The 18,656-nt window shown below is 38.7% G+C and overlaps 4 protein-coding genes and 1 pseudogene across 4 annotated transcripts; 2 read left to right on the top strand and 3 right to left on the bottom strand.

Moving 5' to 3' along the window:
- The first annotated feature begins 271 nt into the window (after positions 1–271).
- LOC125603705 lies at positions 272–2,340 on the top strand (annotated as a pseudogene).
- Positions 2,341–3,442: 1,102 nt separating this feature from the next.
- LOC125603706 (bZIP transcription factor RISBZ3-like) lies at positions 3,443–4,740 on the bottom strand. Its single transcript, XM_048774543.1, has one exon. The coding sequence runs from the start codon at positions 4,345–4,347 to the stop codon at positions 3,724–3,726; it is 624 nt and encodes a 207-aa protein (XP_048630500.1). The 5' UTR covers positions 4,348–4,740; the 3' UTR covers positions 3,443–3,723.
- Positions 4,741–8,626: 3,886 nt separating this feature from the next.
- LOC125603703 (heptahelical transmembrane protein 4) lies at positions 8,627–10,860 on the bottom strand. Its single transcript, XM_048774541.1, has 4 exons — positions 10,616–10,860; positions 10,201–10,420; positions 9,879–10,131; positions 8,627–9,368 (listed from the first exon to the last, which is right to left on the bottom strand). The coding sequence occupies exons 2-4, from the start codon at positions 10,410–10,412 to the stop codon at positions 8,715–8,717; spliced, it is 1,119 nt and encodes a 372-aa protein (XP_048630498.1). The 5' UTR covers positions 10,413–10,420; positions 10,616–10,860; the 3' UTR covers positions 8,627–8,714.
- A 1,043-nt stretch (positions 10,861–11,903) lies between these two features.
- LOC106426860 (probable amino-acid acetyltransferase NAGS2, chloroplastic) lies at positions 11,904–14,609 on the top strand. Its single transcript, XM_048774540.1, has 9 exons — positions 11,904–12,416; positions 12,505–12,592; positions 12,656–12,864; positions 12,946–13,097; positions 13,170–13,611; positions 13,692–13,789; positions 13,862–13,973; positions 14,043–14,202; positions 14,273–14,609. The coding sequence occupies exons 1-9, from the start codon at positions 12,045–12,047 to the stop codon at positions 14,488–14,490; spliced, it is 1,851 nt and encodes a 616-aa protein (XP_048630497.1). The 5' UTR covers positions 11,904–12,044; the 3' UTR covers positions 14,491–14,609.
- On the bottom strand, positions 14,514–15,108 carry LOC125603704 (50S ribosomal protein L7/L12-like). The gene has a single exon (XM_048774542.1). The coding sequence runs from the start codon at positions 15,106–15,108 to the stop codon at positions 14,617–14,619; it is 492 nt and encodes a 163-aa protein (XP_048630499.1). The 3' UTR covers positions 14,514–14,616.
- Positions 15,109–18,656: the final 3,548 nt, after the last annotated feature.

Here is an 18,656-nt window from a genome sequence, read left to right on the forward strand (position 1 = left end):
TAAGACTTCAACTCGGATATTAAATATTTAACCAACGTCGATATATATACTCCATATAAATTACTTGTAATAATACTCCATCCCAACGGAGGAAATTATAAGCTAAAGTTTTTTGTACCCTTGAAGCAAAAGAACTAAACAAAGAAGAAGAATATAAAGCAAGGTTAATAATAAAAAGCATGGATATATATGTTGTAACATGTCCGAGATCCGGAATGTGTTTTTTTTAGGTACACCATTCTTGTCTCCTCCCAAGCTTCATCTCTCTCAACCAATTATTTTAAAGTATTACTATTTTTTTCATTTATAAAAAATAATAATATCTCTTTCACATTAAAAAATCTCTAATAGTATACACAAACGTTACACTTCCGCCTCGTTCTTCTCCCCATCTCTCATCTTCTTGAGCTTCGCTCAACCTCCTATGGCAAGTCTCTCTCAAGTCATTATCTAGCTTCTTTTTATTAGTTCTTATAGCTTTTTAAATGGATCTTGGGTCGGTAACTGGCAATGTTAACGGGTCACCGGGTCTAAAAGAGCTTAGAGGATCCAAACAAGACAGATCCGGATTCGACGGTGAGGATTGCTTGCAACAAAGCTCGAAGCTAGCTAGAACAATAGCTGAAGACAAACACTTGCCTTCCTCTTACGCAGCTTATAGCAGACCAATGTCGTTTCATCAAGGCATTCCTCTTACAAGATCTGCTTCTCTTCTCTCCTCTGACTCTCGCCGGCAAGAAACACATGCTTAGCTTCTCAGATAAACCAGAAGCTTTCGACTTCAGTAAATACGTCGGTTTGGATAACAACAAGAACTCTCTCTCGCCGTTTCTTCACCAGCTTCCACCTTCCACTCCTATTGTAGAAGCTCAGGAGGTATTTTTTTTTAATTATTATTATGTTTTCTGAAAAACAAAAACATGGGTTTGGGTTCAGATTGGATTTGGTGAAATGGGTTTTATGTAAAACTGTTAAAAGCTTTGATTTGATTTTTTTTTTTTTAATCACATTTTTGTGTGGAATGCTGGCAGGAGGATATGGTTCTGGTGGAATGATGATGAGCATGCAAGGGAAAGGGCCTTTTACATTGACTCAATGGGCTGAGTTAGAGCAACAGGCCTTGATCTATAAGTATATCACAGCCAATGTCCCTGTTCCTTCTAGTTTGCTCATCTCTATCCAAAAGTCCTTTTACCCTTATAGATCATTTCCTCCCAGTTCCTGTAAGCTCTTTACTCCTTTCAAGATTTGTGGCCAATGCTTGTGTCTTTCATAACACAGTCCTTAGAGTGTTTTCTCTAATGTCATTTTGGTTGAAAACTCTTTTAAACCTTTGGTTAGTGAGTTTAACAAATGTTTTTTTAAATCTCTGGCTGTTGTGCAGTTGGATGGGGAACATTCCATCTAGGTTTCGCAGGAGGTAAAATGGATCCTGAGCCAGGGAGATGCCGTAGAACAGACGGTAAGAAATGGCGGTGCTCAAAAGACGCTGTTCCTGAACAGAAGTACTGCGAAAGACACATCAACAGAGGCCGTCACCGTTCAAGAAAGCCTGTGGAAGTCCAACCTGGCCAAACCGCTGCGTCCAAAGCGGTTGCATCGCGTAACACTGCATCACAAATACCTAGCAACAGGTATATATATATACATAACGTATCTTTTCAATACTTTGGCATGTTGTTAATAGCTTGCTTACATATTATTATTGCAAAAAACAGAGTCCAGAATGTGATATATCCATCCAACGTTAACTTGCAACCCAAGGAACAGAGAAACAACGACAACAGCCCTTTTGGGTTTGGTCACGTGACCTCTTCCTCATTGCTCACATCTTCGTACCTAGACTTTAGCAGCAACCAAGAGAAGCCTTCGGGGAATCATCACAACCAGAGCTCTTGGCCTGAAGAGCTGAAATCGGATTGGACGCAGCTTTCAATGTCAATTCCAGTTGCATCATCATCTCCTTCCTCCACCGCTCAAGACAAAACCGCACTCTCGCCTCTCAGGCTAGACTTACCGATCCAAAGCCAGCAGGAGACACTGGAGTCTGCGAGAAAGGTGAATACGTGGATACCAATCTCATGGGGGAACTCCTTAGGAGGTCCTTTAGGGGAAGTACTTAACAGCACAACGAGTAGTCCCACGTTGGGATCTTCTCCTACAGGTGTTTTGCAGAAGTCCACGTTTTGCTCGCTTTCTAACAGCAGCTCTGTAACCAGCCCCATTGCGGACAACAACAGAAACAACAATGTTGACTACTTTCATTACACAACCTGAAACTAGTCATGAGCGGGCTGTCTTTTTTTTTTTTTTTTTTAATTTAATTTGTTTCTTGGTGCATTGCTCTTCTTTTTGTTCTTCGTTTTGGATTTCTTAATGATAACCTAATATAATATCCGTCTTGATTCTTAAGTTAAAATACCTTTGATTCCTTAGGTCTGATCCAAACTAGGGTTTTCTTGCTCTGTAATTGTGACAACAAATGAAACCAACAAGACCATTCGAAGGCAAAGGCAAAGGCCCAAAGCCTAGAAGAAGAATAGTTTGGGCCGAGTGCAAGATCAAGCAGTTTTTGGGCCGATATGAGTAGTGAACTAGTGATGGTTGGCAGATTGATTGTTATCTATTTAGTGGTGATAAAATTTAATTAGCATTGGGAATTTGAGATGGCTTGTTTTAACCCATGTTCGGGAGGGCTAGTCAGACGGTCGGGTTGGAAGCGCTAGTCGGACGGTCGGGTTGGACCTAGCGCCTAAAGAGAAAATCAGAGATTAATCGAAAATTATGCGGAGCGGAATTTTTAGATTGTTTACTATGTTATAAAACATGTTAATTTTTAATTGTGTATAACATTAATACATTTTCATGTTTAAGATTGTATAAAACACACAAATAAAATATATAAACTTAATATAGTGTAATTTCATCAAAATTATGAATATAAATGATATTTATAAAATTTTAGATCAAATAAATAGATAAAATATTATTAAAATAAAATAAAAAATAAAAAAATAATTTAAAAAATAGAATAGGCGGCCGCCTAGGCGGTCATTTAGACGGTATAGGCGAGAAAATCGGATATCCGAATTTTTTAACCGATTTGGCATAAATCGAGACCGAAGAGTGACGGCGGCCGCCTAGGCGCGGCCGATTTTCAGAACAGGGGTTTTAACTTTTAAATGTTGACAAAAAAAAAAACCTTTTAAATTTTTATGTTGGCTGGTTCAATACTTTAGCGCTTTAACTTAATAATAATACAAATAATAGTAAATGCTTACTTTAACATAATGAGCCTCATTGGCCATTGGGCCATTGGCGTTGATGTCATGTTAGTGCGCACAAAAGCTTTCCACTAAGTACGAATAATATTATATCATTGCAATAATTTGATAACTCTTTGAGTTATTTACAATACCATGACCACTATATATTCCTATGATAGTGCAACAAAAAAAAGTTTTTTCATTCTTCTCTCAGAGAGTTGCAAAATAGAAAGGAAAATTCGAAAACTATCATTTTCTCTTCCTAACCTTTCATATACATAGAGGGATATTTTTTTCTTTGATCTTAGTGTTCAAGATTTTCAAATCTTTTATTTACTTAATCATATGATCGTAGATGGGTTTTGTTCAGACATGATCATTCTCCTGTTATTGAGTTCCCACTGTTGTTGTTGTTGAAGTTGTCTGAGAATCAGAATCCGCCTCATCTCCGAGAATCTTACCGGAGCATCTCTTGTTCCGTCACGAGCCGGTTATTGTCCGTGTTCACTTGTTGAAGGTGGTATATAACTAACCGGAGCCGGTTCCCGAGCTCACGGTTTTCCAGATCGAGCTGATTTACCTGGTTCCTTAAGTTATCAATGTGACTCTGTCTACGCATTCTTGACCGTCTCGCTGATTCCCGGTTTGACTCCATTCTCTTTCTTTTCCTCTCGTCGGTCATCTCCGGTTGAATCAGCTTATTCCGGTTATGCTTCTTCTCGCCCGGTTCAAAATTCGCGATGGCTGTCCATTGTTTTGGGTCATCCGGGTCCAGTTTGTCTCCTTGAGTGCACAGTAGGCCCTGTGAACTGACGGTGTCGTCAAAACCGGGTTTGGTGAAACCGGCACAAGATTCGTCAGAACCGGTTTTAATATCATCAAAACCAGAATTAGTTCTAACGAGACCAGAGTCGGATTCACCATAACAAGGGCTGGGAACGGCCGGTTCAATAAAAAAATGGTTCATGGAAAGGAGATCAAAGCAGTCCCCCTCCCAAGGAGTGAATCCGGTTTGGAAACCTGAAAAGTGATTAACCGTCCCCGGTTCCAGGAAGGAAATTGCCGGTACTGTGGACAACATAATTGCTTATTTTTTTTCTAATAGAGAGATGAGTGATTAGCGGGGGAAAAGGGAAGAATTGCATTGTTGGAGGCTGATATTTATGGGCAAACAAAGAGGGGTATTTTAGTCATATGTAAATACTGTATATAACCGTATACCAACCGTATTAACAGCTTTTGAGTCATCTTGCACTATGGTGGGGTTAGAAACTTGCAATTTTAATTTTTGGAGCCAACTTTTGTAAAAGCATTAAATATTTTGTGGGGCACCATTGCTCGTTTGAGGTCCATATAGCAATCGTTTGTTTTATAGAAATTTTGAATTTTCAAATAAACCAAATGTATGTAATAGCTTGGTGATGAAGTTAACAATCCACATTTTACACGTTCTAATATCTATACAGACCTAATTGTAAATGACAGATTTTGTTATATTTCTAGAAAAGGTATACCTTTCAAATTGAAATTGAATACTTCGTCTGATTTTATTTGGGATTGTTTATTGTGGCTCCAGTAGTCGGCAGGAAAAAATGTTGAACATACACTTTAATTTAAAATATTATATTCATTAAGGAAAACATTACCCAAGTAGTCCAATCTATTTATTTGATCATAATTCATTTTTATTTCTCTCTAATGAACATTTTTTCACTGCAGCCATGGGTTTCTAATTACTTCAACATATAAGGATTTTTTTTTTTTGTCAAATAAGGAATTTTTATATACAAGATATTATCACAATCAACTCTTTTTCTTTCTTCAAATCCAGAAACCCCCCTATATTTTTTTTGTGAACGTAAACTTGTTATGATACTGACAGCCACGATAGAGTTGGTTCTTGGATGTTCACTGTTTAGTCATCTTTCTTAAAAAAAAGAAAAAGAAATCTTCTTGATTTCTTTTTACACGGGATGGACACTGAAGAGGGACTAGAATCATCATTTCAATCTACAAAAGAAAGAAAAAAAGTAGACAAAGAGTGGAGTAAAAATAATTAAACCGAAAAGAAATAGAGAATCTAAGGAACACTTTCACATAAACTGAACCCAACTGGTGCTTTGCATGAGATATGAGACCAATACTTTTATGTAAAGAACCCTATAAGGCTATAACCTACGACCAAAAGTATATACTTGCTTGCTATAAGGTAACATTGAATGATAAACCATCAATATGCCGATTCAAAGTATATAGAAATTTTGAGATTTTTAAGTTTAGTTGGTAATTCAGAAGAAATATTGAGAACAGTGAAATGTGAGAAGTTAATAATCTACCAATGTATATAGAAAATTTAGAGCTAGATTATTATTAGGTTTAGTTGATTCAATAGAAATATTGAGAACCCAAAAAAACCAAGAGTTTGTTATTACGGGTAGTTTCTACAAAGGATCGGACTAATGACGTATACAAGAGAAAGATTTTGGCTTTCGTGCTTTGGCGGGTCTCCGATTCCAAGGTTTCGGCATAAGAAAAAGTGGAAAGACATCATAATGAAATTCTAATCTCAAATAATACATAAAGAGAATCACTAATTTTAACGCTGAATTGTATTATGGTTAAAATGCATCATATCACTTCATATTGTCACACACACGTATATATATATATTGCAGTAGCTTTCATTTAAGAACGTTCTAATTTCTGTTGTTTGTTGTAAGGCAAAAATAATTAACGAGGATGGAAATTTTGTGCTTATTAGATCACACAATAAGTTTTTAAATTATTTAAGAAAAAAATCATTTACAATGATCAACATATGTTTTTAATTGTTGAACTATAACCATTTATTATAATTATATCAGAAAACTGATTAACTTTAGTTAGCTCATTTAGGATTAAAAAGTATATGTGGAGCACCAGCCACATGCTTTTGATCATACGTATATAATAAAGTATAAAAGACATCATATATACAAATATACTTTTCTAATTAGCCAGTCTCATGCTAGGTTCATGTGAAATCAAACTTTAGTGTCCAGTAAAAAGAGCTTCATATAATGGCTTTTTAATAATTCCAATTTAATTTATATCGAGATCGATGTTCCAGTGCATATATATAAATATATATCGTTATACGATTATGTGAATCTGTACATTATAAGTCTTAGTTCGGTCTCATGTGAAATCAAACTTTAATGTCCCGATTTCATTTTTCACATATTAGCTTTTTCAAATAATAAAGCTTTAGATATTAGCTTTTTCAACAATGTCCCAATTTCATTTTTTATAGTATGAATCAACATTACATTGCACATATACATATGTCGGCTATTATGAAGAGAAATGGGGTTACTACATTTAATACAAACCTCTAAACTTAAAACCTCCCATCAAAAATAATAGAAAACTATATACTTCCATCGATAGTTCTTTATATATTACTGGCATCTGGAAAATTTTATAAGTACTTTCTTGGATATAATTCAAATAATGTACATGCGATATTGCGAATCATTCAGAATACATTATTCGTTACCCTTCCGTTAATCAACGAACTTCTCTTTTGCTTGAGGAAAAGACTTACCCCTCAGTTGCAGTTTTAGAAATGCGCACATAGATTAAGAAATTTATTAATTTTTTATATTTTCTAGACAAAAACATCATTAATTATTTACCTAACTACAAATCAACCAATAATAAAATAGAAAGTATATCATCATTAATCATATAATATTAAATATTAATAGATTTTACGTAGAAAATCGAAAACGTCGTATATAATTGGAACACAAATTTTTAAACTTATATATAATTGGAACATAAATTTTTAAACTTATATTAAAAAACGGAGGGGGTATCAGTTTCGATGCGTATATAATCTGGATACGTACACCGCTTGTCTATATGTTATAAGCCGACGGATACAGGTTAGGTCATATTTTATATAAAGTTTAATTAAATATTTTATTAAAGTCGAGGGGCAGGCAAACACTTATTAAAGTAAGATCTATCTTTTATAGAATTATCAAAATTTACGCATAGAAAGTTATTCACCACTACTGAAAATGAGCAATATAACGACAACTTTGTAAATTGGTACAAAACTTAACGTGTCGCTAAGTCATATTTGGAAATGGATGTTAACATGCAACACTCTTTCCCTTTAAATTGTACTATTTGACAACATCTATTTAGTTGTAAATATATGACGTTTATAAAATTCTAAATATATATCAATCAATTTTTTTTTTTTTATTTTTTTTGCTTAAATCAATCTTAAAGTTCTGCGCTCTATTGCAACAAATTGTTTCTACATTACTATGAGAAGTTGTAACAGCAACTATTTCTGTTTTTAATGTTGTAGGTTTTTGTCACCTTCCAACGTCAGCTTCATATCCAGAATACATATTTTTATTTTATTTGTGTGCGTGTTTACGTATGAGTTAATGGATGCAAAGCAACGTAACGAATCCACTAATTATGGCTTTTTAGAAATGTCTTTTTGCTTTCTATGTCTGTGGTGGGTTGTTCGTTGAGATTTTGCGCGTCTCGTCATTTGGTATTTAGGGTTCTCCTTGATTATAGCTCGGTTATTTTATACGGACAATGTGCTTCGTGTATGTCCATGCATGCATATGGTCAAATATTATTTATGCATATTGTTACGTGTCTACTGTTCTTTTGCTTTACAACTTTAAGGTCGGCCGGTTTCTCGTGAGATCGTTTGAGATTTTTGTTTCCCATGCGTAGTTCCATCATAGGCCGAGAACAAACAAAATGAAGTAGACCACCACCTGTGAATCTGTGATGTTCGAGTTCTTCATGGTGTGGCCTGTATTGCATAGGGCCTTTATATTGGCAAGTTTGGCCCAAACAATAAAAACCCAAGGTTGGCTTTAACCTCACGTAACACATTAACATTTTGGGCCTTTCCAGTGATCACCACAACCCGCCAATCTAACATGATTAAAACCCTGTGTTGTTAAGACATTATTTCAAACTCTCTAAAAACTTTCCAAGATCCTCCCTCATCGACTCTTTCTCCTTCTTCTTATTGCGATTCATTAAGGTTCTATATGGTGCAAAGCATTGAGTCGAGTGAACCATCTAGTGTTAGAGTTTTGTGTTGGCATGGCGAATCCTGAGATTTTGGTGCTATAACGATTTAGTAAAGATTTCAATAAAAATTTATTTTATTACAAACTTGCATTTGTTTTATTACAAACTTGCTTATGTTTCAAAGATTTTGGAGCAAGTTTATGCAATTTTCTTCAAAAAAATTGAGGGTTCGAGGCCTATGTTTCATCTTGTTTTACACATGACCGGCCCTATGTGTTAGGGTTAGGATCAAGGGTAAATTAAAAAAAAAAACATTTGCTTACACATAGACTTTACACAATCCAACTTTTTCGTGAAGCTACAAAAAGAAGATTAAAATCATCAAATTTAACATCCTTCAATGTCTCTCCACTTGAGATACACAAGCCCAGCTCTATAATGCGTAAACGCACCAGCAACCACCAAAACATGAAACAACTGATGACTATGTCCAGCTATATCAAACTTACCAGGCATCCACCTCTCAGGAATCCTAGTCGCATAAACCAAAGCTCCCAACCCGTAAAGCAACCCCATCAAAACCTCATAACCCGTCGTGTGAAGCGCCTCAGGCTGGTCCCAAAAGATGATCAGCTTGTGAAGTATCGGTGCAGCTCCAGAGAATCCCATTCCAAAGAAAAGAGAGGCCCTCACAACGCGAAACTCAGGGCTCTGGAACACAGGTAAGAGCGAGACGAGCACCGTGGAGATTCCCAAGATCGTTATGAATCCTAAGTAGAGGTTGCAGAAGAATGGATCGCACATGAAGGAGTAGTAGACAGGTGGGTAGAAGGAAGTGGAGATCAGAGCTGCGATTCCAGCGTAGTCAAGCCTTAGCATTATGTAAGAGACACGCTCTGAGTGACAGGAGAGGAGGTGGCAGGTGCTGCTTGCTAATAGACAGAACATAGCGCCGCCTAGAAATGCGTAGAAGGGCCATCTGGTGATTGGTCTGAAGATTAAAGGAGCTATCATGTTTGCAAGATCTTCCTTCACAGAATGCTGCAATGCAATTTACAAAGAAAAAGATAATAATAGTTTAACTTTTTGAGATAATAATAGTTTAACTTTTTGAATATTAATATTTAAAATTCATATAATGTCCGTTTAAATGCTATTACGTCTCCGAACCAATTTTCTAAAAATCGCTAGGTGGTGGTTAGACGTCGTATAGAGGATTATTGTTTAGGCAGGCATCAAGGCTGATTTTTTGAAAAAGTCAGTAAAAAAATTGTGTCGCTCATACCTTATTTGTCGACTAGGCGGGTTAGGCTCTGCCTAGACTGATTTTTAGAATACTAATCCTAACTATATAAATTCATATAAAACATGATATAACATGAAAAGGGCACCCCGTCAACTACCGTAAACGCCTCCTGAACACTATTATGCTTCCTAACTATATAAATTCACATAAAACACGATATAACATGAAAACGCCACATTATAGAACACTGATCATATTTTCTGCAATAAACAAGAAAGATTGTGTTTTTTTAGTATTTTGATTACCAGGACACACATGTCGGTGGAGTTGCCATGAGAGAATCGTTCAGGGAGACAGTTATAAAGCAGCTCCATGACATGCCACTTAGAAGGACTAGAAGGAAGGCGAGACATTAAATCAGAGTGAAGTTTGTGAAGATCCGTTTTCCTCAAGAGATCAGGCAAACGGTGCTGAAGAGAGTGAAGATCCACAACGCTGGGGACTTTGGTAGCTGTGTATATAGTAAGCGCTAGAAACAGGAAAAACCCAATCAAGTGCCTGCAAAAATTCCCCAAAATTCAAGATTCTCAACGTTTAAAGACAAGAAAGCTTTGATCCAATACTTACGTCCAGACGTTCAAGGTCTCGTTGTGGATAGTGAAGATGCTGAGGAGGATCTGTTTGATGGGCCATTCGGAACGGTAGTGACCGAGGATGTACTCGTTGTCTCTGAGGTAAGCAGGCAATGCGTGATACTCCACGAGCTGATACTTCACTTTCTGCCAGAGTCTCTTCCCTTTGGGTTGTAAACGCTCCTTGACCTCTGCCTCGCCACCCATTTTTGTCTCTGAGATTAGATCAATTCAACCAAAAAAAACAGATGTAAAATCTGATTCAAAGACGGATGCTTTATGCTAAAATCTTGAAACTTTCCGAAGAACTAGGAGCTGATTGAGCTGATTCAGAAGGCGAAAGGATCGTACTTTTGATCGAAATAAGGTTAAATATAAAGAGGGTTTTAAGGAAAATGAGAGAAGATTACCTGAATCCAGAAGGGTGTTGTTCGATTTCGTCAAGACTTGGAGAGAAGGAGATCACAACGAGCAATAGAGAGAGAGAGAGGGAGAGAATGAAAGTGGATCAAAATAGATCTTATGGAGAGAGAGAGAGAGAGAGAGAGATTCTATTTTGGTATGTTAAAGCGAGAAAACAAGGAAGAGAGTAAAAGGGAAAATGGAAGACGAGGACGACGATGGAGGCTCTGAGACCACAAAGCTATTATTATATTTCTGGTTTGATATTTTTATATCTTTTCAAATTTGGACCACTTGTTTTTTTGTTTGCATTTTACCGTGGGGCCCCTTTTATTTTCTGTTTGTTTTAGTTTGGTCCAAAGCAATTTAATTTCTACGTTTTGCCGTACGAGGAATTTGGAAAACATCGAATTCGGTTAACAAACAACTCGTACAATAATGTTTTTTTTTTCCCTCTCTCTGGAGGTTTTATGATTTATAAAATAAGTTAAGGTATTTGGCACGAAATTATACGAAAATAGATAAAAATTCTGATATAAACTACATGAAAATGCTATCTAACACGAATCAACAATTCATCATGCTATGCTTTCTTGAGTATTTGAAGGGAAAAGAGGGATTTATAATGACTTCATCGCAACATATATAGTGAAGTGTTTCAGTAAAATAAAAACATACATAGTGAATTGTCTATGTATGATTTGCATAAATGAAAAGACCTAACAGTAACAGGTCACAATCACCATAACGAAATATCTACCGTGCAGGAGTGAGCATCTTTAGGTGTCTCGTGGGAATATTATATACTTTTACTTGATTCGGATAACCGAGAGATATTCGTGTTCTCTCTGGCTTGTTATTTTCCACCTTTACTTTTATGTCGGTACGTAATCCCAAAATATATATAACTTGACACTCTTTCGTCAGGATCACTTCATATAAAAGTCATATCATGTTTGGCGTAAGGAAAAGAGTAACAATTTACAAAACATTCCTCAGAGCCCACTTTAGTAACACTTTAAATGGGTTTAGGGGGTTTATGCAATCTTAACATTAAAACATTCCTCAAAACCGTACTGTAGTGACAATTTAAATGGGTTAACAGGGGTTAACTTTAAGACATTCCTTATAAGCCCAATCTGGTGACTTTAAATGGGTTTAGCCCAGTAGAGCACTCCAAAACATTCACTAAAAGCCCATTTTGACTAAGATGCAGACCGAGATTGGTTATACTGCAGGAGTGACCGGTTGAACCAACTTCCCACCATTTCATTAACCGGAATCGAACAACATTGACCCCACGTAAAGACACAAAACTCTCACGACCAGACATTTAAAAGAATCTGGCAACTACCGCCGCCATCTCCGACTATAGACCGCCGTCTCCTGTCTGTTAATTCTTTTTTTTGAAAATTTAGTTGAATTTTCCGAAAGAGAATGGAGCGAGGAGCATTGTTGGGTTCTGCTTCTTCTTCAAACTTCTACGCTCCTTTTCAATTTCGCCAAACAAGAACCGAATCTTCGTCTTTCAAACCGAACAATAAGCTCAAACCTAGCAAAATCCGGTTTATCCCTCGATGGTTTAAACCGGTTGGTTCTGTATCTCATCTGGCGGCGAAATGCAATATGTACGACTACGCGGCGAGTGCAGGCGGCGATGTGGAGGCTGAGCATCCAGTAGACGACAAAGAGTTCGTGCGTTGGTTCCGTGAAGCTTGGCCTTATCTATGGGCCCACCGCGGCTGCACCTTCGTCGTTGTTATCTCCGGCGAGATCATTAACGGCCCTTACTGTGACCCCATTTTAAAGGTTTCTTCTGTTTTTTCCCTCATACTATTTATGTAAAAGAAAGCACACAAGGTGTTCGACTGTTTGTCTCAGTGAAAGCTGTGTGCAGGACATTGCGTTTCTTCATCATTTGGGGATAAGATTTGTCCTAGTCCCTGGAACTCAAGAGCAAATCGACCAGCTTTTGTCTGAGAGAGGTCAGAAATAGATAACCTTGAATCTAGTTTTGTTCAATTAGGAGCCTAATAAGTGAGTTGCAGGACGCGAGGCTACATATGTGGGACGTTACAGAGTAACGGATGAAGCATCTTTGCAGGCTGCTAAGGAAGCTGCTGGAGCAATATCAGTGATGCTCGAGGCCAAACTATCTCCTGGACCTTCCATTTGCAATATCCGTAGGCATGGTGATAGTAGTCGCTTACATGATATAGGTGTCAGGGTTGATACTGGTAACTTCTTTGCAGCAAAAGTGAGTTTTTTTCCACTTTCTTGATTTTGTTCATTATATTCGGTTTCTATGACTGATTGTCTTGTTGTTGATGTGGTGCAGAGAAGAGGTGTTGTTGATGGTGTTGACTTTGGAGCGACGGGTGAAGTGAAGAAGATAGATGTAGACCGGATTTGTGAGAGGCTTGACGGTGGTTCTGTAGTTTTGTTGAGGAATCTGGGCCACTCGAGCTCCGGAGAAGTCTTGAATTGCAAGTATGCTCACTCTACTTAACCTTAAAAAGATTTAGACTCTTCTAGAATTGACAGACCTTTTACTTTTGGCAGTACCTATGAGGTTGCTACAGCTTGTGCATTAGCTATAGGAGCAGACAAGCTTATTTGCATAATGGACGGTCCAATACTTGATGAGAGTGGGCATCTGATTAGTTTCTTGACGCTTCAAGAAGCAGATATGTTAGTGAGGAAACGGGCGCAACAAAGCGACATTGCTGCTAATTATGTAAAAGCAGTTGGAGATGGAAGCATCACTTACCACGAACCTCCTAACAACAACAACACCAACGGTAAGGATACCTATCCTCATAACGGGAGACCACCGTTTTGGGGAAACGGAAGCCACACTCCAATCTTTCAGAACGGTGTTGGGTTTGAGAATGGGAACGGGTTGTGGTCTGGTGAGCAAGGTTTTGCTATTGGTGGTGAAGAGAGGCTAAGTCGGTTAAACGGTTATCTCTCCGAGTTGGCTGCTGCTGCTTTTGTCTGCAGAGTGAGTGTTTAATGAAAAACCTTGGTCTTGTTTCTTATTGGCCACCGTTTTTTAACAGAGACCATTTGCTTTGCTTCTAGGGTGGAGTCAAAAGAGTTCACTTGTTGGATGGGACTATAAGTGGAGTTCTATTGCTAGAACTTTTCAAAAGAGATGGGATGGGGACTATGGTTGCTAGGTATACACATTTGTTTTTTGATCTTTATCGTTCTTACAGTGTTGTTAAGTCTGTTATGTGCATTGCCCGCAGTGATGTGTACGAAGGAACCAGAGATGCCAAAGTGGATGATCTTGCAGGCATTAGACATATCATCAAACCCTTGGAGGAATCTGGGATTCTCATTCGCAGAACCGATGAAGAGGTTAATTAAACACTTACCCATCTCAGTGTTTTATCGTTCTGGTGTTAATGATTTGATCTCTGAGTGCAGTTACTGCGAGCTTTGGAATCGTTCGTGGTTGTGGAAAGAGAAGGTCAGATCATCGCTTGCGCAGCTCTGTTTCCCTTCTTTGAAGACAAATGCGGAGAAGTTGCAGCGATTGCCGTTGCATCAGATTGCCGCGGTCAAGGCCAAGGCGATAAACTGCTAGGTAAGACTGTTTGAAGCTATCAAAAGCTAGAGAAAACATCAATGACACACACACGAATCTGTTTCTGCAGATTACATTGAGAAGAAAGCTTCGTCGCTCGGGTTAGAGAAGCTGTTTCTGCTTACTACAAGAACAGCAGATTGGTTCGTGAGACGCGGGTTTCAAGAGTGTTCAATCGAGGTCATACCAGAGACCAGAAGGCAAAGAATCAACCTCTCTAGAAGATCAAAGTACTACATGAAGAAGCTACTACCTGATAGGAGTGGCATTTCAGTATTGAGGATATAATGCAGAAAAAAAAAAAAAACATATCAAGCAAGCAAAAGTAAAACTCAGAGCAATATTGTAAAAACACACTTTCATATTGTTTGATTCTGAACTTATCATAAGAGTTACTTAAATAATCACTCTAATTCATTCCAAAGCAACAGTAGCACCAACGGCTTTGAGTTTCTCCATCATCTTCTCAGCTTCTTCTTTAGTGACACCTGTCTTCACAACGATCGGAGCTTTCTCAACGAGCTCCTTCGCTTCTTTCAATCCCAGCTCCGTGAACGCTCTGATCTCCTTGATGACTTTAATCTTCGAAGCGGATTCGAACTTCTCCAGCTTCACATCGAAAGCCGTTTTCTCGGCGGTTTTGGTTTCGGCGGAGGCGGATGCATCGGCGGGGAGATCTCCGGCGGGAGAAGACACGGCGGAACCGTAGCGGTTGAGGCCGAGTTTGTGGCTGAAGAGGATCGAGTAGTCGTAGAGCTCGATCCTGTTGAGACTGAGCAAGTCGTCGGCGATTCGCTCGAGCTTCTTCGTCCTAGCTTCGGGTGAAGCGGCGACGGCGCATAGAGGACGACCGCGGTGGAGGAAACCGATGGATCTAGATAGCAATCCGGAGATCGGAGCTCGCATTTTCGCCGGTGAGGAGGAGGTTTTTGATTAGGACTTTCTCCGTCGGTCCAGTTTCATTTCATTTTACTCATTAAATCGTATGGGCTTCACGTAGCCCATTTAATAAGGCTCTGAACATAAACATCAACTAGTAAACAAGTTGGTGAATGTTAGAAATACGAGAGAAGTGTTGTTGTGAAAGTTGTGTCTTTCTCATTAGCTCTCACTATCAATATATAGTGGAGGTTCATAAGGGTTTACACAAAGGAGAGAATCTACATATTTAATACATTTGACTACAAATATCTAGACTTGGTCAAAGCTCATAAATGCTCCGGTTGAATGAGTCTTCATCTTGACTAGTCTTGGTCGGATGTAGACGGATCGGAGACGGGTGTAGACGGACCGGATAGTCGGGTCAGATGTAAACCTCCTTAATGGTTAATGGCAATCCACATATCCATATCATGGATTTATAACACTCCCCCTTGGATGCCATAACCATATCGGGCTTGTAATGTGCTAACGTTGCCTCGTTAAAACCTCTCCCGGAAAACCCAAAACCCAATGTGGTAAAAAGGGAAACCAAGGACAGGAAAAAGAGTACAACACACATTACTCCCCCTAATTTGGACATCACTGAAGGTCCTTGAGTCTTCGCATGCCAATCTGCTGCGTAAGCTTCCTGAATGTGCTGGTGGGAAGTGACTTGGTGAAGAGGTCGGCTGAGTTCTCACTTGACCGGATTTGAGTGACGCTGACCTCCTTGGCTTTCTGCAACTCATGTGTGAAGAAGAACTTGGGTAGTACATGTTTGGTTCGGTCACCTTTGATATACCCATCTTTGAGTTGAGCAATGCAGGCTGCATTATCCTCATATATGATGGTCGGACCATTGTCCTCGACCATTCCACTATCTGATCGGATGTGTTGAGTCATAGACCTCAACCATACACACTCACGACTTGCCTCATGCATGGCTAAGATTTCTGAGTGATTAGATGATGTGGCTGCTATAGTTTGTTTCATGGAACGCCATGATATTGCAGTACCACCATGAGTGAACACATAACCGGTTTGGGACCGAGCATGGTGTGGATCAGATAAGTAGCCTGCATCAGCAAAGCCTACTAAACCATCTTTGGTTTCACTGGTATAAAATAGACCCAAATCCTTAGTTCCTTGAAGGTAACGTAGGATATGTTTAATTCCATTCCAGTGCCTTTGGGTCGGACATGAACTAAAACGGGTTAGGAGACTCACGGCAAAACATATATCTGGTCTAGTGTGGCTAGCCAAATACAGTAACGCTCCTATGGCACTGAGGTAAGGCACTTCAGGACCCAGGACATTCTCATCATCCTCCTTAGGACGGAATGGGTCAGTGTCCACTCCAAGGGACCTCACAACCATTGGGCTGGTCAATGGGTGAGCCTGGTCCATGTTAAATCTCTTGAGTACCTTTTCTGTATATGCCTTTTGATGCACAAGGATTCCTCCTTTTATGTACTCAAGTTGTAACCCCAAACAGACTTTAGTTTTACCTAGGTCTTTCATTTCAAACTCTTTCTTGTGATATTCAACTGTTTGGGCGATTTCCCCAGGGGTTCCAATGATGTTCAAATCATCAACATACACTGCTATGATAACAAATCCTTTGTTTGCAAACTTCTTTATAAAGATACATGGACTGATAGGGTCGTTCTTATAGCCAACTTTGGCAAGGTATTCGCTTAAGCGATTATACCACATTCGACCACTTTGCTTAAGTCCATATAAGGATTTGTTCAGCCTTATGCAGTGTTCTTCTCGAGAACCTTTATTAGCTTTGAGCTCAACACCCTCTGGTAATCTCATATATATTTCGTTATCCAGTGGACCATAAAGGTATGCGGTTACAACATCCATTAACCGCATATCCAAATTTTCTTTGATGGCCAGACTTATTAAAAATCGAAATGTAGTTGCATCCACCACAGGGGAGTATGTCTCCTCATAATCGATGCCTGGTATTTGTGAGAATCCTTGTGCAACAAGCCGTGCTTTGTATCTTACAATTTCACCATGTTCATTTCTTTTCCTCACAAATACCCACTTATATCCCACTGGATTAACATTATAAGGTGTCCGGATAATCGATCCAAAGACATTCCTTTTCTTAAAAGATTCTAACTCCACGTTTATGGCTTCTTTCCATTTGAGCCAATCTGATCTTTGAGTGCACTCTAGTATAGACGTGGGTTCATGATCCTCATCTAAGTCCATAACATCAAGGGCTACTTGGTATGCAAATATATCATTGATGTCGACATCTTTCCGGTTCCATCTTGTCCCAGACATTAAATAATTAATTGAGATCTCATCATTAGCACCTTCAGTACCATGAGGCTCGGCGTCCCGAGTCTCATTGGTTGGTACCTTAGGCATGGCCATTTCGGCCTTGTCTGGACAATCTATGACCTCGGTTTCTTTTGCACCTTTCTTTAGTTTCCGAGGTCTTTTATCTTTGGAACCAATTGGTCTACCACGCTTAAGACGTGCTTTAGACTCTGTAGCCACTTGATTGTGTCCATCTTGGACATCAATACTTATTGGTGCATTACAAGCTGGTATATAGGACTTAGTCACTCTTTTCGGGTCAGCAAAGGAATCAGGCAATTGATTAGCTAGCTTTTGCATATGAATTATTTTCTGGACCTCTAAATCACATGATTGAGTCCGAGGATCTTGCCATGATAAGGATGTTTGATTCCATACAATTTCTTTTCCCAGCTTGTTATTTTCTCCCCCTAATGTTGGGTACTCTGATTCATCAAAATGACAATCAGCATATCTGGCCTTAAATAAATCTCCAGTAGTAGGCTCAAGATATTTAATAATGGTTGGAGAATCAAAACCAACATATATTCCCATCCTCCTTTGAGGTCCCATTTTTGTTCTCTGTGGTGGTGCAATAGGGACGTACACAGAACATCCAAATGTTTTGATATGGGATACGTCTGGCTCATGACCCGAGAGTAATTGGGATGGAGAATATTTATGTTCACTGGATGGCCTTATGCGTATTAATTCAGCAGCATGTAATACCGCATGTCCCCAAGCTGATACTGGTAGCTTCGACCTCATGAGTAATGGTCGAGCAATCAACTGGATTCTTTTAATGAAGGATTCGGCCAATCCATTCTGTGTATGTACATGTGCCACGGAGTGTTCCACACTTACCCCCATGGACATACAGTAATCATTAAAAGCTTGAGAACTGAATTCACTTGCATTGTCAAGACGTATAGTCTTTAGTGGAAAATCTGGAAAATGGGCTCGCAGTCTTATGATCTGTGCCAATAGTCTTGCCAATGCTAAGTTTCTAGATGATAATAGACAAACATGCGACCATCTGGTCGATCCGTCAATGAGGACCATAAAATATCGAAATGTCCCACAAGGTGGGTGTATTGGTCCACATATGTCACCATGTATTCTTTCCAGAAAATTTAATGTTTCCTTACTCACCTTTCCAGGTGATGGCCTTATTATTAATTTTCCTTGTGAGCATGGAATACATGTAATGC

The sequence above is a fragment of the Brassica napus genome, unplaced genomic scaffold (assembly GCF_020379485.1).
Source record: "Brassica napus cultivar Da-Ae unplaced genomic scaffold, Da-Ae ScsIHWf_379;HRSCAF=598, whole genome shotgun sequence".
In the NCBI taxonomy this organism is placed as follows: Eukaryota; Viridiplantae; Streptophyta; class Magnoliopsida; order Brassicales; family Brassicaceae; genus Brassica; species Brassica napus.